This window comes from Perca flavescens, chromosome 7, assembly GCF_004354835.1.
Source record: "Perca flavescens isolate YP-PL-M2 chromosome 7, PFLA_1.0, whole genome shotgun sequence".
Lineage (NCBI taxonomy): Eukaryota > Metazoa > Chordata > Actinopteri > Perciformes > Percidae > Perca > Perca flavescens.
Genome location: NC_041337.1, coordinates 33,396,044 through 33,421,137, shown reverse-complemented (window position 1 = coordinate 33,421,137; position 25,094 = coordinate 33,396,044). Strand labels below are relative to the sequence as shown.

General features: G+C 40.8%; 1 protein-coding gene across 2 annotated transcripts in view; it reads right to left on the bottom strand.

Annotated features, from left to right (window-relative positions):
- The window catches only part of prkcz (protein kinase C, zeta), a 114,942-nt gene extending 90,869 nt beyond the window's left edge, over positions 1–24,073 (bottom strand). For both annotated transcript variants that reach the window (XM_028582005.1, XM_028582006.1), the window contains exons 1-4: positions 23,769–24,073; positions 15,030–15,151; positions 14,160–14,249; positions 12,910–12,960 (exon numbers count right to left, since the gene is read on the bottom strand). In XM_028582005.1, the coding sequence (XP_028437806.1) occupies positions 12,910–12,960; positions 14,160–14,249; positions 15,030–15,151; positions 23,769–23,854 (349 nt within the window). In that variant the 5' untranslated portion in view covers positions 23,855–24,073. The remainder of the gene's footprint in view (positions 1–12,909; positions 12,961–14,159; positions 14,250–15,029; positions 15,152–23,768) is intronic.
- Positions 24,074–25,094: the final 1,021 nt, after the last annotated feature.

Here is a 25,094-nt window from a genome sequence, read left to right as displayed (position 1 = left end):
GTGAAAATTAGACACCTCCTTGTGTGTCTATGTACAGTTAAAGTATCTAATTTGCATATCATATCAAATGCATGACAACTGTTGCCAGGTAAAGACTGTGAGCATGTAAAGGTGGGAGCAGTGAGCGAGGAGAAGTACAGATAGTAGAACAGTGAAACAGCACCCCAGAACCGGAGGACCAGGTGTTCTGTAGCCCATGTTCTCACCTTGTTAACAAGCAAGCACCTGTTTACACCAAAGAATGATGTAAGTACTGTATAAGCTGCAATGTAACCAACTTCTCATCAGCCTCATGTGTGTCTTCCCTGTGCGTACTGTATATGGAGGCTAAACTGTAGACCATCTTGCTATGGGATTACACCAACATGTTCTGATTTTTGGGTACATTTTATGAACATAAAAATAAAGTTATTGTCTACCTGCGGTCCCCTGGGGACCTCTGCACCGCCAACACCGTACAGGGCTTCAGAGAGCCGAGGATGAGAGCAGGTGGGCGGGTGTCAGATCTGTGCAGAGCACCGGAACAAAAACACAGACACATCACCGACAGTATGATAATACCATCCTAAACACACCATTCACTCTCAGTAGTTTCTGTGACACCAGAAATACTTTTAAAATACAAATGTTTTAAAATACAAAGACGGCCAAAATACACAGCTACCTATATCTCAGTCATGGACAATGCCAGTGAACATAGTTCTGCTTACAGTTGAGTCCTTAATGTGGCCCAGGACACATTTCTGTACTCACTAATATAAGAATGTGGCCCAGACCTTTATGTGGTCTGAGTGATCAGATCTCAATGTGTCTTGGTGCATTCACACCTGTATTTAGAGCTGTCCACTTGTGATTGGATCACCCAGAACGCATGGTAATGCCAGGCCTGAACAGGACTACTGTCTCCACTATGTCTGTCTGTCTAACAATATAGAGGGTAACTAGTGTTGGACAGACAGACAGACAGTGGGACAACAACTCTGTCTCAAATTAAATGGGCCCAATGGTGCAAGGTACACAAGCAATAGCTCTTAAGTGTTTTAGGATAGATTTCTTTCAGTTTTCACACTTGTTGCTTGTGTGTCTTAATGTTGACAGCTGTGATCAATATCCTACCATACACAACAAATAACAGACTTTAACATCACAGAGATAATGATTGGTCTCTGGCTCAGCCCTGCCTGTGGCACCGCATATCATACTATAGCTGTAGCTGCTGAATAATGGACCGAGAACCATTAAAAAGACCAGAGGTGTTAAGCTAGGAAGCTGTGTAACATCATTCCCCTAAACATGGCAGCTGTTCTTGCCTGGAAGCTGCTACACTTTGCACTGTGTTGTCGTTTGGAAGCTTGTTGTATTTTCATCCTCAGGCGGTTGGCCACAGTTTCAGTGCAGTGATTAATTCCTGATACATGAGTGCATTACATAACACTATTGTTACAGTTGCAGCTGATGTACCGGTCCCACTTTATGTGCTGCATGCAACAGTAAATTAATGTTGCACTGCTGCCATGATGTAATGCAGCTTGTTGGATGTTTTCTGTAAGACACCATTAACCTCAATCGATTTTGTTGCGTTTTAGTGTCCCGTTGTTTAAAGACAGTTTCAGCGCCAACGATTCTGAGACTGTAATCGAAAATGATGAAATCTTTAATTAAATATCAGAAAAAAACAGCAATCGGTGACTTTAATCCAAAAATCAAGATCTGTATTCTGTTGACGCCATTTCATTGGCAACCAGTGTTTTTTTAAATGTGGACTAATTGCTACAGCTGTGTTGCCACAGCGAGGTCACAGTTTTTTGTCCGTGGTTACGTGGTATGGTGGTAACATGGTAAGATGGAATGAAGAAAGGTTATTTTGTTTGATTAGTTTTATTAATTTTTTTTATTGAATAGGTTGTTTTGAAGCATCTCATCTACACCGGACCCATACGTACATTACCGACCAAAGAACAAATGTGCGTCAACATATCCTGTATCCATATCATTACAGGTTTTTAGGATTCTTGTGCACGAGACATAACCATCAGTGGGCACCACCTCGGCTCCCTGTCTGCAGGTTGCCCAGTATGCAGTGAATTTGTTTAACTTGGTTACAAACTGTAGAAAAAGACACATATAGTGACATTTCAAAACCTGGATCTTGGGTTTCATTTTGACCCAAGGTTGTGAATTGTCGTGAAGCCTGAGATATGTTAAGGTGGGACGAGTACACAGCAAGTTGAGTGTCTTGTTTTATTGGACCACGGAAAATTTGCTGGCTGGTTCAGTTGTTTAGATTACAAAGAGATTACAAGGAGAATGTTTAATTTGTTGGTAATTGTCTGGTATAAACCACTAATTTAAAAGAGGCAACCTACCCCCAACTAGTGCGTCCCAATTGCAGGTGGGAGCTAAATAAGCACAGCTACTTGTTGGCCGTCTCTCTTGATTTCTAAGAAACTAGTGTATGCTGTTGCCTCTTGCACCATAGATCCCATACTGGACCTGTGTGGGTGTCAGACAACCAAGACAAGAAAAGTCAAAATGAACCGCATGAGTGTGTAACTGCCAACTAAGACCGCATCATCGCTTCTTCTGAAGCTGTGTACTCCACTGAAGGCTATTTCAATACGGTCATCTGCTATGCCAAATAAAAAAGAATTGTAGTTGTCACCATCATTTTTATAGGTTATGATAACACTGAACTTATCAAAGTCATTGCTGAGATCTGGAAACAGGAGGACATCTCTACAACAAAGTGTAATGGGGCAATTAGAAAATCAGACCGGTTGTAAACAAACAGTTTATCCTAATTATATAGACCACTTTCTTTGGAAGTCAAACTGAAAGTGAGTGCACCTGAAATGTTGCTTATAATTCCAACAACTACAGTACATCAAAGTTGAACCAGGAAATGTGTCTGTCATGGATGGTTTGGGCAGTTATTCTACTCTTCGTCTTGGTTCTCATCCACGTTTAGTTTATTTTTAAAGCCTGCATGATCATCTGACTGCTCGTGGATGGTACAATGTAATTATTACCAATTGAAAAGATGGCTAAAACTACAAAAATAAGACCCGAGATGTATAAAACTGAAATTTCCTTTTAACAGGGTACTCAACAATTTAGTATTGCACTTCTGCTAGGTGAGAAGACTTGCGAGATACACATAAAAAAAAAAGAATGTTCAAAATTGATGCAGCAGAGGCTTAGACTTTCAAACTCCACAGCCCCAGTTTGTAACGCGGGCTTTTCTTTAAAAATGTGTAATTCCCAAGCTGAGATAACAATAACCCAGATGACAACATCAGGTTTGTTTTTTCAGACATGGAAAAAGCTCCTCAAGAGCCACAGAAATCATAAAACAACAGTTTACAGGCTAAAGTAAAGTGATCTTAAAAAATTTGTGAGGTGCCCATTCAACATTGCGGAGATGTGTGTTTTGAAGATGCCTCTACATAAAAGTGAATCCAATTTCAGAAAACAGTTTATTAAAGTGCTCATATTATGCTCATTTTCATGGTGTAATTTTCAAAAAACACCATTTTTGTTGTACTGCACATTGCTGCAGCTCCTCTTTTCACCCTGTGTGTTGAGCTCTCTGTTTTAGCTACCGAGTGAGGCATCTCACTTCTGTTCCATCTTTGTTGGGAGTCGCACATGCACAGTAACTAGGTAAGGACTACTAGCCAGTCAGAAGCAGAGTATGAGGGCGTGTCCTGACAGTAGCTAGGTAAGGACTACTAGCCAGTCAGAAGCAGAGTATGAGGTCGTGCCATGCTAGCAGCTAGGCGAGCATTAGAACGTGTGTTACAAAGTGACCCACGTTTGTCTCTGAAGTAAAGGCTGGACTACAATAGAGCTGTTTGGAGCAGTTGGTGAACAGTGTTTTCTGTTGGAGATGGTAATTCCCTTGGGTGCGGACTTTGGGCTTTTTCACTTTGTAAACCTTTGTAAAACTTTGTAACATGCACAAAAAAGATATAACAAAATAAAGGAAAGGGAAAAAGCCAAAATGCATAATATGAGCACTTTATTTATTTTTGTTATTAAACAAAGGAGATGTGATTTAGGTACTTATCTTGTTTTATATTTAATGACCCCGTGTTCATGTGGAGAAACCTGCCATTGCACAAAAATACCTTAATAATAATATTATTAACTGTCAGACTTCTTAATTCTGTTCAGTGACTGGGGGCATACTGAATAAAAAAATATTTTGACTAGAAAAATAAATTAATGACTGAACATTATGTCTCTTGTAACTAAAAGTTCAACTGTTAAAAATATATAAAAGAATGTGTGTGTGATATCTGGCAAGACCTTGGTGAAATTCAAATAATGGTAAAGAAATATTTTGAACATATTAATTGTCTGTCAAAGCTTAAGTGAGTCAACAGTTCAAATTTGTGACTGAAAATCCTGGTTAGAGAAAGCCTTTAAAGCACTGCAGTGACTACACAAGTATATTACTTATCATTAGTAGGACAAAAATATCCTATTACATGAAAATCAGGACTGATAGTTTGAAATAAGAAGACTGGGACAGTAATTTCAGTGCACATTCTATGTTGTGGCATTGTGGAGGTAAATGAATCCACAACTGACAGAAGCAATCAGATTATATCTCTGAGTTGAGGCATACCAGAGGATCACTTCAGCAGCTACAACGTGAAGGAAGTAATGAGCACGCTGACATTAGATTTTGAATGTAGCTTCCCTATCTCTGGTTTCAAGCCAATCATTGCATATTTGTGCCTTGGTTTCTAAAACTAACAGCACAGAAGCAGTCCAACATGCAACCACCCTCATCACTAATTGCAAATGTAAGCTGTTTCAGCTTTGAGATGATTCCCCTGATTCTGGCACTGTTGTCTGAGGTGATCAGTGATTCTAGGATGGAAAAGCCTCTCTCTTGCTTGTCTCTCTAGCGGATGTGAATGCTTTGTCTTCCATGCCATTCTGAACAACCAAGGTTGAGTATTAAGTAGCAAAAGCCAACCATGATAAATACAGAGCCACGTTGGCCCTTGCGATATCCTTTACACCCATGTGTACATGCTGTGATGATGGGAGTTGATGTATGTGGTGTGTAATGGTATTGGGCAGGTACTAAGAGCAGTGTGGCGTTACAATAATCAAATGTTAGGAAAACAGATGCAGCTCCATCCTTAGTTTAGTGACTCATGCTGGCACATGTATCACGAGAGGCTTCCTGTGCCAAAGGCTACATCTACACTAGTACACTTTGGTTTTTAAGTGGCATTTTGAGACAAAAATGATCTCTGTCCACACAAGAGTTTTAGCTCAAGTAGCAGAACTAATCTCCGTCCTTACTAACACAACATTTTTAACAAAAAAACATTTTACATGACCAGTCACGTATACCAGGCATTCATGTGGCGGTTTAAACAGGAAGCAGCATGTATACTCTGCCCGGTTGGTGGCAGTTGCTTAGTTGCAGAAAAGACTACGGAGGAAGAGCAGCAATGGCAAATTTGGCCAGAATCACTTGTATTTCGTTATCAATGTTTTAATAACCACCGATAGGCAGTCTAGGATGTTGTTTGTTTTATTCCCAGGAAAGGGTCACGTGATAAGTGCATGACGAATCAGGGAAGGACACGTCATGACTGTAAGAAGACCCAATCAGGAGGCGAAAGCTGGCGTCAGCGTCGTCATTTCCAAAAGTCTCCGCTTGTGCCTGTCCAGACAAAGCAACCCCATGAGATTTTTTAAACCAAAACGGGGCTAGGCAATCCCGGAGTAGCAAACAATATTCTTTTTTAAACCAAAATGTAGTAGTGTAGACAGTGTAGTCAGCCAGACGTTGCAGGCAGCAGTCCAATGAGTCTAATGGTCTCCAACTACCCAGTTACACAGACTGACTGAGCATAATGCAGTCTCGATGGGCCCTCCAACCCCTACAATAGATAACCTAGAAGAGAGCTTCAGCTGCTGATATGCAGTGATAAACATCCACTAACAAGAGGAAATGGGAGCAGATATATCATTGTGTAGCATTACATATCAAGGACTGCATTGCAGACTAAGCTGTTCAACCGAGCGTTATCCATAAAGTGCTATTAATAGGTCAGTGTCTAGTCAGCAAAACGGACACACGCGAAAGTATCTTCGAACCAATCACACACACAGCCACAGTCCTACACAGGCTCATAAATAGTTGGAAACATCGTAGGGATCAATACACAGGATGACTCAGATTGCACAGAGCGTGGCCACTACAGCTCAAAACAGCCCCTAATGCCCCCAAACCACATATAGATTCTGAGATGTAATACTCCAGCTCTGTATTCACCTACCAGCGCTGCAAAGAGCAAGCCAAGGACAGAGGCTGAATGTTAAAATGCCTAGTCATTTTAGGCAACAACAAAAAAAAACATTCAAGCAAAAGGGGCTGAGCCATTAACCCCAAGGAATGCACTGTAGCAATTAGCGGTGTCGATTCACTTTGACTTTCGATTTTAAGTTCCCGATGTAATTTAATTAATGGTCCCATGGCATGAACATTTTACTTGTGAGGTTTTTAACATTAATATAAGTTCCCCCAGCCTGCCTATGGTCCCCCAGTGGCTAGAAATGGCGATAGGTGTAAACTGAGCCCTGGGTATCCTGCTCTGCCTTTTGAGAAAATGAAAGCTCAGATGGGCCAATCTGGAATCTTCCCTTTATGAGGTCATAAGGGGAAAGGATACCTCCCATTTCTCTGCTTTGCTCGCCCAGAGAATTTGGCCCGCCCATGAGAGAGAGAGAGACATCATGGCTTGCAAAGGAGTGAAAAATAGCAGTTGGTCAAGGCCAAACCCCCACCCTCCACCTTGCCCCGCCTCTCTCCTCCTCAATAGCATTTAAAGCTACAGACACAGAAATGTCACATCCTAAGGAAAGCTAATTGTGGAACTGGCTCGTAGTGGCTGTAATTCTGCACCAAGGTTGAATTTCGTGAAAATGATACTACAGATACAGTATCAGGGGACCACTAAGGCCTATATAAAAGCATCCAAAAAGCAGCATGTCATAGGACCTTTAAAAACAAATAAAAAACAGGGATGGAATGCCACAATAAGAGCCACTAGATGGCAGAAGGGTACAGTTTGAGTTTCTCAGAGGGTTTTTTTTAGTGGCGCAATTGAATGCACCATTAGTTTAATGACGTGTACCTGAAGGCACCGTGGAGTTTCGTTGGAACCCACAAGCTTTACATTCGTTTTTTGTTTACATAACTCACAGGAATGGCAAAATGTTGCCACACCAGGGACTTCAGGAAAACAGATGGATTTTCTAGTTCTGTTGTTTATCCGTCATCTCTGACTCCGGCAGTGGCCATTGTGTCTGAAATTGTCAAGCTGCAGGCTACTGGTAAGCTAACGTTACCCTGTGTCTTTAGCTGCATGCTACCAGCCTGTAACCTACGCTGTGTTTGTTGTGGGCTGTTTCTGTCTTTGGACATGCGCAAGTAGGCGGGTATGGAGAGAGAAAACAAATACTGGGGGAATCGCCAATCCTGCTCCTCGTTTCAAAAAATCCAAAATCCTGCTCCTCATTTCCAAAAATCCACCCCACACACTAATTTAAAAATCTGAGAATGAAGAAAGAAAGTTTGAACATTTTGTCCATTTATTTGAATGCAGAACATTTCCTGGAAACCATGGAATATTTCTGAAAGTATGAAAGGTACAACACAAAATTAAGCTGAATGTTTTGATGTTTGAATGAAGTTTCCATTTGGAACTAGGAAAGTGCTTCTAGCATTCACACCCAATAACCCCCCCCCTCCCTGCCCTCCACACAGAAATCAAAATAACATATTCCAATGTAAGACTACGTAAATGAAACGCAATGGCAATTCAGACTGATTATCAGGCTACAATGCAACTTCATACTGTCTTGATAAACACCCAGGTCTTTCAAACTTCCTGCCCGTAGTTCGTAACACAAGCTCTCTGTTAAAAATGTGTTGTTGCCAAGCCCAAGATGAAATAATCCTGACAAAGCTCCTCCAGAACAGAAGACAGTTTGTTAACACTAAGTGGTACTAATCATGAAAAGTAAATGTTGGTTTTGGTTTGTCTGCCGTGTGTGCAATTTAGGGTTCATCAAGAGGTTTTTGAAGGTCAATATTTACATTGCCATTTTTGGATTTAAACTGCCATCGCCAATTTTTTAAACTTTAAACCATTCTCATAGTACAAACAAGTTATTTGACAGAATGCATTCTTGTCATGAAGGATAAGCTTCTGAAACAGCAACAGACCATTAGAGTCAATTCAGGTTAAAGGATTCCAATACAACCAGTGTACAGCATGCCAATGTGCAATCAACCTGCATCATAGCCATTATATCAGAGGATGTCACTCAATGCAACACGTCTAAATTTACGACCAGTGCTAGCCTGATATAATGGTTAAATCATACACTGCCATAACAATGCAACCTTTACACGCGGATATGCACACAAACACCATGTCTCACTCGTTAGCAGGTGCAGCCTGAGTGGATTGCCAAACAGACAGCCTTCCAGGGTTACATACAGTACAGTGAAGGAAGCCAGCCAACAGGCACCAGCCAGGCTAACACAGCTAGCAGGTTGCATGCACACAATACCTGCCTGCAATGCGTGACACGACAAGAATCAATCACAAATTCTAATCATGAAAGCAGACAGATCTCCCACACACACACACACTCAAATAAATATTCAGGCAAGGACACATTCATCCAAATCCATTGTCTCGGAGTTCGGCGTGGAAACACAGAGAGATTGATGAAAGGATGGGTGGATGTATAGATGGATAAATGGATAGACGGATGGATGGATAGATAAATGGATGGATGGATGGATGCAGAGGTAGATAGCTCACCGGTTTGCCTTCTTCCTTTCTCTCCACCTCTTTCAGCACATTATCCAGGCTAAGTGTGAGTGTGTGTGTGTGTGTACATGTCTGTGTGTGTATGTGTGTATGTGTGATGAGCCGGCAAGGATACACACTGCTACATCCCCTCCTCTTCCTCTCTCTGACGATCCCTCCCTCTTTCTCTCTCCTCCCTGGGATTTATTTAATTATTTCCTCGCTCACTCTCTCGCCCTTTCTTGCTCTCTCTCTCTCTCTCTCTCTCTCTCCTCCTCACAGCTGATAGAGACGCCTTGCTTTTGTCGAGGCTGTTTAATTCTTTCTGTGTGTTTCTCCCTTCTCCTAGGATGTGTTATCCTCGATGAAGTCGTATCACAGATTTTTTGATGTGGCAGGCAGAGCCAAAAACAGCAGAGTAAAGGAAAAATGGAGTGCCTGCCTTGTATATTAAGAGCTGATATCTGGACCGTATAATGCTCCCCCTCCCCTCTCTCTCTCTCTCTCTCTCTCCCCCTGTCTTTCACTACCACAGTGTCCCTTGCCCGCCTCTGTGTCTCGTGTGATGCAGCAGCACTGTAGGCTCCTCCCTGGAGAGACATCGGTGCCACACAGCTGAGAGAAAGAGAGGGGGATGCTGGGAAAAGAGTGGTGGCAGTGGGAGGGGGAAGAGGAGGGTGGGGCTGTGGGTGGATGGGCGGTGCTTGGCGGTGGTGGGGGGCTGGGTGTTCAGCCGGAGAATCCGGTGCAAGGCAGGGCAGCCACCACTGAGCGCATCATCCAGGATTTTAAACACACACACACACACACACACACACACACACACACACACACACACACACACACACACACACACACACACACACACACACACACACACACACACACACACACACAAATTAAAAAAAGGCAGAAACAAGCTGCTGCCAGAGGTAGCCTTGTCTATTGTTGACAGCTCTACCTTTTGATCAGGCCTTTACGGACCACTGTCTCAGTTTAAAGCATACATTTTACATCAATTAAAATGTTCTCTATTTTATTTTGGTAACATAAATTCACCATAAACATATGGAACAATCAGCAAGGCCAGAATAGGGCCCTGGCCCTGTAGGTGTAAGGAACCTATTGTATTTGTTAGGGGTGTCCCCAACTAAGAATTAATTTAGTCATATCTACCTTGGGTCAAATCATTTTTGCGTGTGAGGACGACATGTCAGCGGCCTGTTGTATGGATGCATGCGCATGCTTAAAAGACGTCACATGCAGCACACTGTTGTAAGGATATAAACAGTCCTAAAGAAAGGAATCTAATAAAGTAAACAGGCCAAGTTAGCCCTCTGAGCTAATGCGTGCTAACTACTGTAGTAAAACAAAAACACGGAGGCTCTGTAATCTCAACCAGCGTGAACCGACGGCCCACACACTTATATTAACTCCCATAATAAAAACATAAGATACATCTATGGTGAAAACAGCACATAACACTAGCTTCACTTTTTCTACCCTTCACAATAAAAAACAGCCACTGAAGTCAGTGGCAAGCTGTTGCAACTCATACAGTACTAATAACATTACCTCCGCTAATTAAATCCATGCCTTTAAGCAATCATGTAACAATTTTACCTTAAAATAACTTTATAACCAGCGGTGGTCAAAGCAAGCGACTAATGCAGCTGTTTGGTAGTCACGGCTGTAGCAAGACTCGCTTCCACCGTGAGTTCTCTCAGCACAAACACAGACAGGACAGCGCGCTCACATCTGCTCGCACACCCATTATCAACATAAATGCGCAGCTTCACCGTGCGCCTCTGGTCGCCCCGGCTTTTCTGGCACGTCATGCTGCTCCAAAACTCCCGGCACACTTTGCCAAACATTTCAATAGTAAACAGAATCCAGCGTGGCTGTCTGTCTCTGGTGTGTGCCAGACATCGAGGTTCCAGCACACTACTGCATAGTATAACTGTCAGTGAGCACCAGCTGTGTGAATCAACTCACCTCGCACTGCTCACGAGACATGCCCTCATGCCCCCTGCCGCTGAATGCAAACCACGAACATCCAACAATAAGTAAATTAATCTAAATCATACATCGGTGTTTCATTCGCACACCGCCGTTGGTCCGTGATCAAGGCAAATGTCTGTGCGTAGTTCACATGTCTGTAATAACAGCGGAACAGTCAAGTGTCTGTTACTAAACTGCTAAAGTCAGTCAGAAGTGCCTGTGGTTTTTATGAGATAATGATGAGATATCAGATAGAATCTTATGTAAAATCAGTTGGACTAAAATGACAAAATTATTGGTTTTGGCGAGACTAAATTAACTGAAATGTTAAATAAAATCAAATAGAATACTTGACACAGGAATCAATCTAAATTCAAATTCAGGGAGAAACCTTTTTTGTAACTGTTAATAGTAGGCTAAAACTACTGAGAACGCACAAGTCCTGCATTCAAAGTCTCAATGGAGGACAATTAAAGACCACACCAACAAAAGGCAAAATATAGCAAGATCCCACAAATAGAAATCAGAAACCATGTTAATATGTTTTGTTTTTTTGGTGATTTGGGGGAAATGGCCCATTAATCTTTCAATAGCTTCACAAAGCATTAGCGACTGCATATTTCATCAGGAGATACCAGTACAGAGTTAGCCTTGACAAAAACAGACACATAATGTGTCCCTCCCTCCTCCACTCATTCTAATTCTTTCTTCTCTTCTCCTCCTCTCTAAAAACAGCTCTATCTTTCCTCCAAAAAGGATTCAATTGGAGAAAAGCCACAGCAGGAAGCCACAGTTGTTACTGTTACATATACAATATTGTACAGTATATCACCCACAGAGCACAGCAAGCAAAGCTTTACACAACACATAGATACTAACTTGTGTGTGTGGTTGTGTGTGTGTGTGTGTGTGTGTGTGTGTGTGTGTGTGTGTGTGTGTGTGTGTGTGTGTGTGTGTGTGCCTGCGTGCGTGCGTGCGTGCGTGCGTGCGTGCATGCGTGCATGCGTGTGTGAGAGAAATACTGTACATGTGTGTATCCTTCATTACCTACCTACAGAATAACACGCTGCGCTTCACACAGTAAACCAGTAGTCTACCTCAGCACAAAACAGCACGCACGCACACAGACACACACACACACACACACACACACACACACACACACACACACACACACACACACACACAGGCACACTCAGGAGTGCAGTCCACAAGCTCCTGAAACATGCTGTCACAGCAAATAGATAGCGAGGGAGTGCGGCAAACAACATGGGAGTACATGAGAGACACAGGGCAGAGCAGCAGTGACTAATCACTTTTACACAACAATAACTGAACTGATATCCAAGCTAAAGAACAATCTTCAGGCTTGTTTACATAGAGCTCGCCATGTATAAAAAGTTTCTGTGGTAGGAACGGCCCTTTATATGCATTAGCCCGATGATGGACTGGTAGCCTGTTCAGCGTGTTGCAAGCCTCCTGCCCAGTGTGCTGGGATGGATGGATGAATAGTTTTACAAGCTAAAGGGGGTGAGGCTAACTGACTATCACGCAAAAGCATTTGTTAAAATTTGTGTTACAGCTTTAGCACCCCTGGCCTGGGGGTTAAAACATAAAAAAGTAGTCAATGTTTTAATGGCAAAAAAGAAATTGTGTGTCTAGGTTTGAACAAGCAGATTGGAAGACAAAGCTCTGTGTTACCAGTTGGAAAAATGTGACTTTGCTTGGCTGGAATACACCTGTGGCTGCAAAACATAACTGACATAACTGTGTCTCGGTGACCGGTGTTAACTCTGAATCTTAGCTGACTCTGGTTTGGTGCTGACACAACATTTACAATTGAGTTCTCTAGAGCTGCACAGGGTTTAACACCTATCCGATGGGTCCAAGGAGATCCAAAGAGCTCTCACCCATCTCCACTTTGTACTTACATCAAAGCTAGGCACCAGGTACAGAGATGCTTAACCTAGTTTAACAGCGCTGGTTACACAGGATGGGCTCTCACCGTCTTACAGGGGGATGGAGAATGAAATGGAACTGATTTACTCACTGTCCTCTCCAGGGCAGGGCATGCCAGGCCGCTCCGGGATACTGGGGAAGACTGCAAAAGACAGAAAATGAAGGAAACTGACCATTTCAATCTGCTGTTTTTCTGTTTAAATATGCAAAGATCATGAAAAGTAAAACCCCAACCCTCCAGTTGATGAACACCCTGAAGTGATTTTATTCATTGGAAATGTGTAAGAAAAACCATGAATAAATGGTCGCATTAAGTTTGCGTGACTTGTCATTCCTTAAAAGTGTAACTCTCGCCAAAATGCAACCTAGGGTCTTTTTGTGAATGTACCCGAGTCAAACTTTCATTTAAAAGCATAATTAGGACGGAAACGCCACTTTTAAGATTTACCGTACTTTGTTTTTTTTGGTCAAATGGCCTTTTGAATAGGAGTACTAGGGGCACTACTATGATGGCATCAAAATCCACATTTTTAAAACACTAAGAAGGCTCGACACAACCTGAAACTTTGCTCCAAGTATCACCAGGGGCTCTACACATGAACTCAGCATTGAGAACATTGTTTGTGTTCACAGAGTTTACTGAAAACGTTGTTTTTCCACTCGCCCCCATCTTGCCAGTCAAAAAGAGTCAATCTCCGAATGCAACGTAACAGGGAGGAGAGTAAAGATGGAAATCTCCTAAAGCTTAGTTCCATATAAATGCACGGATAATTTGTCGTTAGTGAAAAACAATATTGACCTTGTAGTTGAAAAAGGGGCCTTATATAAGAATGACATTTCCTCCTCTGGAGTCCGTTCATTCGCATTTGGAGATCAACTCTTTTGGACTGACTTTTAGTAAACTCTGTGAACACAAACAATGTTCTCAATGCTGAGTTCATGTGTAGAGCCCCTGGTGATACTTGGAGCAAAGTTTCATGTTATGTCGAGACTTCTTAGTGATTTAAAAATAGTGATTTTGATGCGATCATAGTAGTGCCCCTAGCGCTCCCATTCAAAAGGCCATTTGACCGAAAAACGAAATTATGGTCACTCTTAAAAGTGACGTTTCCATCCTAATTATGCTTTTAAATGAAAGTTTGACTCGGGGTACATTCACAAAAAGACCCTAGGTTGCATTTTGGCGAGAGTTACGCTTTAAATGTTGCAATGCTTGCTAAGGTATGTACCTTTCTGTGGTGTTTTAGTTCTCCTAAAGTTGTCCGTTGTGGCAACTAGTTAAATAATTAGGATCGTATAATAATAATTATGAAATTAAATTAAAAGTATGAGCTGATTCACCATGCAGTAGTAGTCCAGACCTCTTGGTTCGATTGTAAATACGAAAAGCCTCCTCCAGCTCCATCTGGGACGAGATGGTACAAGGGTCCCCTAAACACACACAAACACACACTCTCAATACTAATCATACACGTCAGAAAGCAGGTAACCTCCACTCAATACTCCACTAATATTTCCCTCGGTTTGTGAAAAACTTAAATAAATAAAAAATGCAATTTTCTTATACACTTTGTGTCTCTGTGTGGGATTTTGTCTCTTTGTGGGGTTTTGCGTCTCTCTGTGTTGTGTCTCTTATTGGTCATTATTGTTTTCTTTGGGGAGGTTTTGGGTCACTGTGGTCATTCGGCATCGGTTTGTGTCCCTTTGTGGTAGTTTTGCGTCTCTTTTTCACATCATTTTGGACCGTTATTATTACCATATCTGTGTCTAAAACATTGGAAAAGCTAAAGCAGATAACAAATAAAAAACACTCAAAACGCTTATAGACAAAAACTTGCAAAAGAAGTCCAACAACAATTATTAGATCTGAGAAAAGTCTTTTCATTCGGCTTAGGTGCTGCCCAAAACGGCCCGGGTGCTGCATCTAAACCTTATAATGGCGGGGAAGTGGTGTAGACACACACAGAGGACTACAGCTGCTGCTGCTAACGTACGTGCTTCTCTCCCTAACCTCCTGAGTAGACACAGTGTTAGAGATTATACGTAACTTTTAAGGTCTTTCTTTAAGCTGAGTGGCAGTCACGTAAACTTCCAGCGCATTAGACATGGTTGGTCACGGAAGCACATTTGTAGAGCGTGGACATTTGCACATTCAGGACAAGACACAGCGTGCAGACTGATGTAGAGTATTTGACCGTGAGGCACACCCACCTTCATCATCGATCCATTTGAGCGTGATGGGCTGCTGCTTGGCAACGCTGCACATCTTTCTCACCTCTTCACGCAACTCCACAAAGTTTACCGTGGCTGCCAAGTCTACGATTAACATGTCCCTGAAAACACACACACGCACACAAGCACACACACACACACACACACACACACACACACACACACACACACACACAAAAATGTCAAGATTGAGTTACTTTGTGTGAGTGGGCCAGAGATCAAGATCCATCAGGGCCATCTGAGGAGTCAACAACAGAATGAGGAATTCATTCACTATTACTGAATTTAAAGTAAACTTTCCCTATGGTCTAATGCAGGGGTGTCCAAACATTTTTTTAAAGAGTGCCAGATTTGATAATGTGAAGATGCCCGGGGCCAATGGTCCCTTCTGACATATTTTTTTTAACAATACAAGTTACATACAAATGGGCTGATCTATAACAATTTTTATTTTCATTGTCACAATTATCTTTTTTTTTTTAAATGGCAATGATAAACAAATCAACGCCACTCAGATGTGAACAAATCAAAAAAAAACTTGAAATTGATAAATATCTTAACCTCATGGTCATTTTAAACATGACTTATTATGAGTAATGCAAACTTTGTTAACATTTAAGCTTACAACATATGACTCTTGCTCTTGTCCTTCACAAACCGAGGCTGCGGGCCATAGGAAATCTGGCCCCTGGGCCAGACTTTGGACATGCCTGGTCGAATGGTATTTAAACGGGGTAACGCGATAGTATTTGAGGTATCCATAAGCAGGAATTCATGGACTCTGTGGAGGCAACTCCACTGGGCGTCGGACGGTTCTGGCCTCCCTGTCATCTATTAATTCTCTGGTTATCAAAGGAATCACTAATCAGAGGCAAACACTGGAAACACAAATTTACACAACAAGTCAGGCGGCGTTGCTAGTAAAAACCACTAATTTGAATACTGAAGTGTAAACCAGACAGTTGGCACATGCACTGGTTTAAACCAACGGCCATAAATGATTTGTTTACTATAGATTTTTGAATGCTGAACTGAAACAGAAAGCACAAAGTCACTGGCCTTCAAGTACCCTTATCAGTGGTTTTAAAGGTCCCATGGCATGAAAATGTCACTTTATGAGGTTTTTAAACATTAATATGCGTTCCACCAGCCTGCCTATGGTCCCCCAGTGGCTAGAAATGGTGATAGGTGTAAACCGAGCCCTGGGTATCCTGCTCTGCCTTTGAGAAAATGAAAGCTCAGATGGACCAATCTGGAATCTTCCCTTTATGAGGTCATAAGGAGCAAGGTTACCTCCCCTTTCTCTGCTTTGCCCACCCAGAGAATTTGGCCCACCCATGAGAGAAAGAGAGAGACATGGCTTTCAAACCAGCAAAGTGGCAGTTGGTCAAGGCCACACACCCCCCCCTCCAACTTGCGCCTCCCCTCCCCCCTCTCCTCAGAATCAAGGTTTGAAAGGAGACTGGGCCCCACATGCCGCCAGTTACATGTGTGTTTTACACTGTTAACATACATCACCACCTGATACATGCTTCTAGAAGAATAATGAGTCTGAGTGTTTATGGCGAGTGTTAGTTGGACTCTGACAAGGTGGAACAGAGACAGCTTGCTTCCCAGCAGGCATTGCTCCACACGGCCAACACCCACACAAGTCAATGTGGAATGATGTCACACGCACACACGCACGCACACACTCACTCACACACACACACACACACACAGGTTTGTGGAACTATCTTTGTGGGGACCCGTCACTGACATAATGAGCCCCTTACCCTAACCTTAACCATCACAACTAAATGCCTAACCTTAACCCTTACCCTCACCCTAACCATAACCTAATTCTATCCCTAATCCTAAAACCAAGTCTTAACCCTCAAACAGCCCTTTAAACTTGTGAGGTCCAGCATTTTGGTCCCACAAAGCTGTCGGGACCCCACAAGTATACTGGACTCCCGGTTTTTGGACCCCACGAATGTAGTTAAACAAGCCACACACACACACACACACACACACACACACACACACACACACACACACACACACTTTGGCTGACCCTTGCACTATTTGCTGAGTGCATGAACTCCAGATTGCTCAGCACACTAAGGGATTGGTCATGTACTACAAGGGCATAAAGCTACCTATCAACATGTTGATCTTTGAACCCTCTAATCAAAACATTTATGTCACCTCTAGCTCAAGTACTGTACAATGGTTAGTTCCATGTCAGGCTCAACAGATGTACATTGCCGGGATCAAGCCTGACATCGATGTCCCTCCCCTCTCTCGTGACGGTTGATTGGTTTAAGAAAATAAAAATTGATTCAGCCAAATTTTATGACGTACTCCTTGCTGATACCTGTAAGCATATTGATGCATATGCTACTGTATAGATACAGACGGCAATTTTAAAAACACTAGACTAGATAAATAGATAGATAGATAAATATATACTTTATTCATCCCGAGGGAAATTTTAGGCATCCAGTAGCTTAGACAACCATAACACAACAAACACACATACACACATATATCTCACATACATAAAAATCACTCAGAAATGTATAGAGTTAACTACTACCTACTACAACAAATTCCAGTTTTCATTTTTAACCTTATTCTGAAAAAACAAACAAAAAAAACAAAAACAATCCCTTAAACTGAATGGTGGCAATTACCGGTAACCAGCAGGATTTTGCCTAAGACATCTATGTGTATGAAATAAACCCAGGCATTTGTCTGCTCCCACCAGTCTGTGGGTAAACAGCTCTCTTAAAGGCTGTAACAGCTTATCAGGGTATCTCAGATTTGATGAGGGATGATTGTGGGGCAGCCTCTGTTGATATTGATCCACTAACCTATTGATCTGGGACGGTGGGAAATGTTTACACTGCCCTCAGAAGACATAGACTTAAGGAGTATTTTTTCGATTATTTATGCAAGCACGAATGGTAAGCTCTGTGTTTAACATGCTGGACTCGATAGACAACATACTGTACAGAGACCTACACTTCATGTATCAACAGATCGTTTGTAAATAGTATGTAGTTACACTAGACCCCAGGTTTCATACTGGCTCTTGAGTGTATCTGATGTGGAGAAAACCATGGTACCCTTCAGGGATCGACAGTAAGCTCCGCGTTCAATGGTGCATAACGGATTAGGCACAATACCTTCATAATAACGGTTTCATTGACAATATCTTGTTTAGATTTTTCCTAAAAGCTATTCTTTGTTTAGAAGGAAAGAAAAAGGAAAAGCAAACTAATCAAAATAAAATTATACCAAAATAGATAAATACTAAACAAATGAAGTGAAATGAATACATTTGCATGGGGCCCAGAAAGATTTTTTCCCATAGAGCTACATAAAGAAAAGAGCCGTCTGTAAATCAGTGGATCATACTTTTTTTTTGAGCGTCACAACCCCCCGCAAAAATGACATTTTTCACTATCAGAATAAGAATAAGAATAAAAAAATCTCCATTCAAGCTAGCGGAGCGCTAGAGCGGAAGTGGCTGTCTCTAGTGCGCCTGCTATCTGGGCCGCACAGTACGGAAGCAGCGCTGATCTTCTTTTACACACTGCACATTTTTTGGCTTCATGCGTCACTGATAGAGCTGGGCGATATGGAGAAAATCAAATATCACAATATTTTTGACCAAATATGTCGATGTCAATATTGCGGCAATATTGTAGGGTTGACTATTGGTGCTGCTTACTAAAAACAGTAACACAATGAGAGTTTTGATAAATAATCACCAATAATGTGGATACAATCACTAAGTGGGTAAATGCAAATAATAAAAACGGCTAGAACAGTCTGGTAAGTTCAGAACAATACATCACTTTACTGTTATGCTGCCTTTAAAACCAGAAACAGACAACTCTACATATTTAAGACAATATCTAGCCTCATATATCAATATAATATCAATATATTGCCCAGTCCTAGTCACTGAGCAACTCTCATAGGAATAAATGGGGCCCTGGCTCAAATGCTGTATCCTGGTCTTATTAGACATCGATGGCCCCATGCACTAAGGCTCAGTCCTTACTGCAGTGGCCAGGTTCGATTCCGACCTGCGGCCATTCTGACCCCGCTCTCTCTCCCCCTCTTTTCCTGTCACAAACACAAATGACAAAAAAGGCCCATAAAATAATCTTTAAAAAACTAGATCTAAAACCAACGGGTGAAAAGATTTTGTGGTGTGGAAACACTGAAGTCTTGTAGTTGGTTTATTGTTCTTTGATCTTTACTCTGGCCAGTGATCAGAAGCTCTTTCAATTTCTCTCCATAGTTCTGTTCACTCTACATTAGTGGAAGCATGTTGAGCTGTGTATGTAACAAAAAGGGACTTTTTCACTCTAGCACAGGAACCAATTTTTTTTTAAAGAGTGGAGATACAAAACATGGGTGTAAATCAGTTCAAACCAATCTGCTAGATTGATGAAAAACTGGTAAAGAACCAAACATAATTTATCTTTTTTGTTGGCAGGCTGCTTCCAACTTGTGTATAAAGTGGGTCCGACACTGCAATAAAACACTACATGCAGTATAACAGTAAAAACTCTTCAGAAGATAGTGATGGCAACTTCTAACCCCCTCAGCCATAAACTCCTCTTTTCTCATTAAGGCTCGGTGTTAAATCTCAATACTTTTTTGGCAGCCGCTGAAATGTGTCAGTGTCGACAAATGCCAGATGTCAGATTCATAATCTTGTTCATTTTGATCAGATACTTTCTGATTTAAATCACGATACAAAGTTGTTGTACGGCTCCTTGTGTTTGGACAACATTTGACGTTTGAGAAGTTTGTCTCCTTTCGTTTCGTCTGCTCAGGATGTGGAACTACAGTCCCAAAAAGAGCAACATGTGATGAATGGTAAAAACGGGTAGAATGCATTCAAGTTACCATGTCATTCAGAATCAGGAGGGTTGTGTTTTAAGATTATATAAATCCTAACTGGATTAGCCTGAGTTTAATGGGGCCACGTTACCCCCCCTGCATACACACAGTCCCCTCTAAAAATATATTTGAGTGTATTACCAAGCTGAGAGTCAAAAAAGCATTTCTGACCCAAATCAGAGTTTGGAGTAAGTTCTACATCAGCAAACTGCTGCCACTGAGAAGTCAAGATGTCACCAAAAAAGGACAGATAACAGTTAACAACAGTTAACAACAGTTAACAACAGTTAACAACAGTTAACAACAGTTAACAACAGTTAACGTTGTGTGTCTATCAGTGACCATTGTGTCCTGACCATTAGCCCCTAACTATTAGGGGGGGGGAAATCGATACAGGATAGTACCGCAATATTTTCCGTGGCAATACTGTATCAATACACAGACGTCAAGTATCAATCTATTATTATATATGCGTTGGTCTGTTTGTCTGCTTGACAATCCCATTTTGCATAGGGGCTGGGCGATAGGGAGAAAATCAGATATCACGATATTCTTGACCAAATACCTCAATATCGATATTGTGGCGATATTCTAAGTTTGACAATTGGTGCTTTAACAAAATGTCTTCACACTTAGATTTTAGATAAATAATCATCAGTAATGTGGACATAATGTCTAAGTGGGTTAAGGCAAATAATAGAACAGTCTGGTAAGTTCAGAAAAGTACATCTCTTTACTGTAATGCAACCTTTAAAACCAGGAAAAGACAACACTTATGTCATATCACGATATTACCATATCCAAATTCTAAGACAATATCTAGTCTCATATCACAATATCGATATAATATCGATATATTGCCCAAATAAAATTTTGCAACAATAAAAATTAAAGTGAGATGATCAAACAGAGAATTGTATCTTTTTAGATAAAAACAGATGTTGACAGAGTTTCCATAACTTGAAACTGGGAAAAATTTGAATTTGGAAAAAAAGGTAATAAATTGCAATTTATCGCAGAATATTGCAATATGTTTGAAATTGCAATAATAGCGTATCGTGACATAAGTATTGTGATGATATCATATCGTGAGGCCTGTGGTGATTCCCACCCCTACTAACTACATGCTCATTGTTAATCAACCTGAATAAACTACATTCCCATTGAAACTATTTCTCTCTGCCATTTAAAACCTCCTCCCCCCCCCAAAAAAGAGCACAACACAACTCAACACAATGTTACTTGGAGCTATAAGTTCCTTCAAGCACGCTAACTGGATTAATTAACAATCAAACAAGGCGGCTTTTCATTCTCGGGCTTCAATATTTTAGTCTGTTTAACCTTTTCTGATCTCTTAATCATTAGATGCCAGAGTATTCCAGGCTCAGTATACTGTGGACTGAAAAGTGTTCCACAACATCAATCATTCATTCATTCATTCATTCAATCATGCACTTAGTGGCATGGCAATGTCAGCTATTTGTTTCTTTGTAGGACAATTTTACAGACCAGAAATGCAATAGTGCAAATAGCAATCATTTATTTTGGTTACAGAAGAGAAAGAAACGCTTATACTGATAATCGTGAGAGAACCCCGATCTGAATTTTAACTAAAAACATTGTGATTGTCATTTATCAAGAATCGTGCAGCCCTATCATTTTCCACTGCAATTTTCCACTGTATAATTGACAGATACTATAGTACAGGGGTTTTCAAGCTTTATTCAACAATGTACCCCCTTTGAACAGTTTTTTTAAGCCATGTACCCCCTAACCAGCGCAAATAAGTTTTGGTAGAAAAAATATATATAAAGAGGAACAATACAGCGATGTCAGCGATAGATTTACTAAACAACAGCTTTGTTCCTGGAAAACATTTAAATGCTGATGAAGAAAGGCGACAAACCTTGTAAAAAGACAGTAAGAAAGGTAAGAATATAGGTCGAAAATAGCGGGGGTGTTGGGGGAAATCACTTTTTTTTTCTCTTTTTCATCAAAACGCAGATTTTGCAAGTTCCCACAATTTTTTTGCAAGTTCCCGCAATTTTTGCAAGTTCCCGCAATTTCATCGCATAAAATTGCATAAATATCCCGCATATTCCATTGCATTTTTTAAGAAAACGTGCCGCATAATCAAGGATTTTTGCCCGCAACAATCACAAAAAAACTCCGCATTTTTCTGGAAGGACTGGTCAGTAGAAAAAAGTATGGAAGAAAGGCAAGAATAGGTCAAAACAAAAAACAGCAACAAAAACTTTGAAAAAAGCAACAAACTTGGATGAGAAAAAAGACAGAAGTAACTACAGCCTTGTAACTGAAAAATCTTTTGCAAAAAATCTCACATACCCCCTGCAGTCCTCCTAAGTACCCCTAGGGGGACAAGTACCCCCATTTGAGAATGAATGGAAACAGGGGCAAATGTGCTACGATATGATGAACATTTGATAGAAATATCCAAAGTGACATGGTGATGGGTGACGGCTGTACAGCCAGTTAACCTTTATGTTCAGGATACACAGCGTGGCTGAGGAAGAAACCATGGAAAGAGGAATTAAAAATATAAAATAGTGCCATTTTGATGGACCTTCAATAACGTCACGTGACTACTTTTCATAACCTTTTGTGGCATTTTTGTCAGTGTTTAGAGCAATGGCATTAGGTAGCCTCGATCACAACAAGAAAAGGTACTTTTTATCAATAATAGTGAACATTTACATGTTAAAGATGTAAATATAGGGGTTGGCACTCCTTAAGACAGTAAAAGTAACATTTCTAAAAGAAAAAAAAAGGAGAGAAACACATGTACTGAATAATTCTTAAAGTACGTATAGGTAATGTATACAAGCTCTAATACATACAATACCTTACATAGAATTTAATATTTGATAAAGCAGTGACATGATTGTCATATTTAACCCACAGCGAGACATCAACAACTATACATTGCCACTGATCCTGCTGTAATCTCAGTTAGATCCCTTTTTGTCAAATTCTAAAATGATATTGGCCTGAGATGTGCCTTCTGTGATTCACATACTGAAACTATCGTCCATCTGTGCTGGAAATGTACACATAAGTTACCCACAAACTGTGGCAAGATATATATAGGCTACAACAACAACAAAAAGCCATTAGAACTGTAATATTGTGCTCCCTATATCATGTTTTTAAATAATTTAATTATGTTGTATTCTTTGCTGACCTCTGGCATGTTTTATGTTATTTTATGCTTCTTTTTTTCTTTTTTATCTCGTTTGTTTTTATATATATTTGAAAATAAGTGACGCATTACCTTTTTTCACATATTTGTAATGCATACAATACTAAATTTAAATAAAAAACAGAAAAAAAAATAAAGAAAAGACAAAGATAGGCCTAGAGTACTATAATCACATTATACAGCAAAATAAAAAAAGTCCTCACTGGTATACGTGCAGTTTAGTGTCCCAAATGATGAGGGTCTTATTTGAGACAGGTTAGGGTTAGGGTTAGGGTTTAGCAGGTTCATAATTAATTAAGGACATTTTAAGGGGAATTTGGGACACTAAACTGCACGCATACCGTACTAACTGTATTTATTATGGTGGGAAGCTTCTCGAAACATTCAACAGACATTATTTTGATTACGCCTAGGTGAGTTGACCGAGTGCAGCGTCACTCTCACTGACCTAGCTTGATTTCAGGAACGACCCTAACGTAACTTCCATATACTACCAGATATGTGGAAGTCTCCACTCCACAGGTGTTTCCCCTTGTCACCGTATCCCCAGCCAGCTACTGTCTCCCTATTCCCTACGACAAACTACTTACCCACGGTAGTGTGCTTTTATTTTCACCAACTCCGAGTCCAAGTCCATTATTGATCCGTTTGACGCTAGCATACCGGCGGTATGCATTGTACAGTTTGGTGTAACGTTAACGACGTTACCTCCCAACTAGCCCAACGTTAACTGGACAGGCCCAAACTAGCTGTGTCACCCGGTCACGTCGGAAGATAAAAAAAAAAAAATTACCGTTACATAACACAAAAAGTAGCGTTTTGTCCAATACTCTCGGAAGAAAACTTGTCGAGCTACTATGAAGTTTTCTTTCGCTAAGTCAACGGTAGAGGCTTCTCTGGCGGAGGAGTTGTCAAAGTATCCAGTATAACATTACCACTTCCGGCTTCACGTCTCAAAATAAAACACATGCTAACATAGGTATGCGTTAGTGCTTTTATTTTGAAAGTAAAACCTTTGTTACCTTTTATCACGTAAGGTCAAACTGTGGCGAATTTGACACATGTGGTTTATGGCTCACTATGGTAACCGGAATCCAAATTCACCTGTCCCATAACGGGGCATGTCAACAAAAACGTCAAACGTTATAATATTGATGTAGTCCAGAGTTAGTTTATAACGAAATTATTGACAGTTATATAATTATTTCCCTCTCATCATACAGGCGGTCTGTCTACTCACGATTAAATATAGGCTTAATGAAACCTTCTTCATGGCACATTTTATCTTTACTATTGTAGGCTAATGGCATTGTCATATTCCAGCATAATAGGGCGTTTCTCTTCATTCCCTGAAATAATTCATTGATAATGTCAATCAGTTTTTGTGAATGTTTTTGAACGATGTGTTTTTTTTTTAAATTAAAGCCATAGTGGAGAAAAGGTTTCATGTGTGCTGCAAGAAATGTCTTACAAGAATACCCACAAAGGACAACTCAGGGCTACACAATTAACATATTTCATGGATACGCTGTGTCTGAGCTGAGGCCCACCGCTACAATAATGCAGTATCATGCGCCACCTGCTGGTTGATTAATGAACCACTTTAGGAAGACATTAAAGGTCCCATGACATGGTGCTCTTTGGATGCTTTTTAGTGGTCCCCTAATACTGTATCTGAAGTCTCTTTTATATAGACCTTAGTGGTCCCCTAATACTGGATCTGAAGTCTCTTTTATATAGACCTTAGTGGTCCCCTAATACTGTATCTGAAGTCTCTTTTATATAGACCTTAGTGGTCCCCTAATACTGTATCTGAAGTCTCTTTTATATAGACCTTAGTGGTCCCCTAATATTGTATCTGAAGTCCCTTTTATATAGCGATTAGTGGTCCCCTAATACTGTATCTGAAGTCTCTT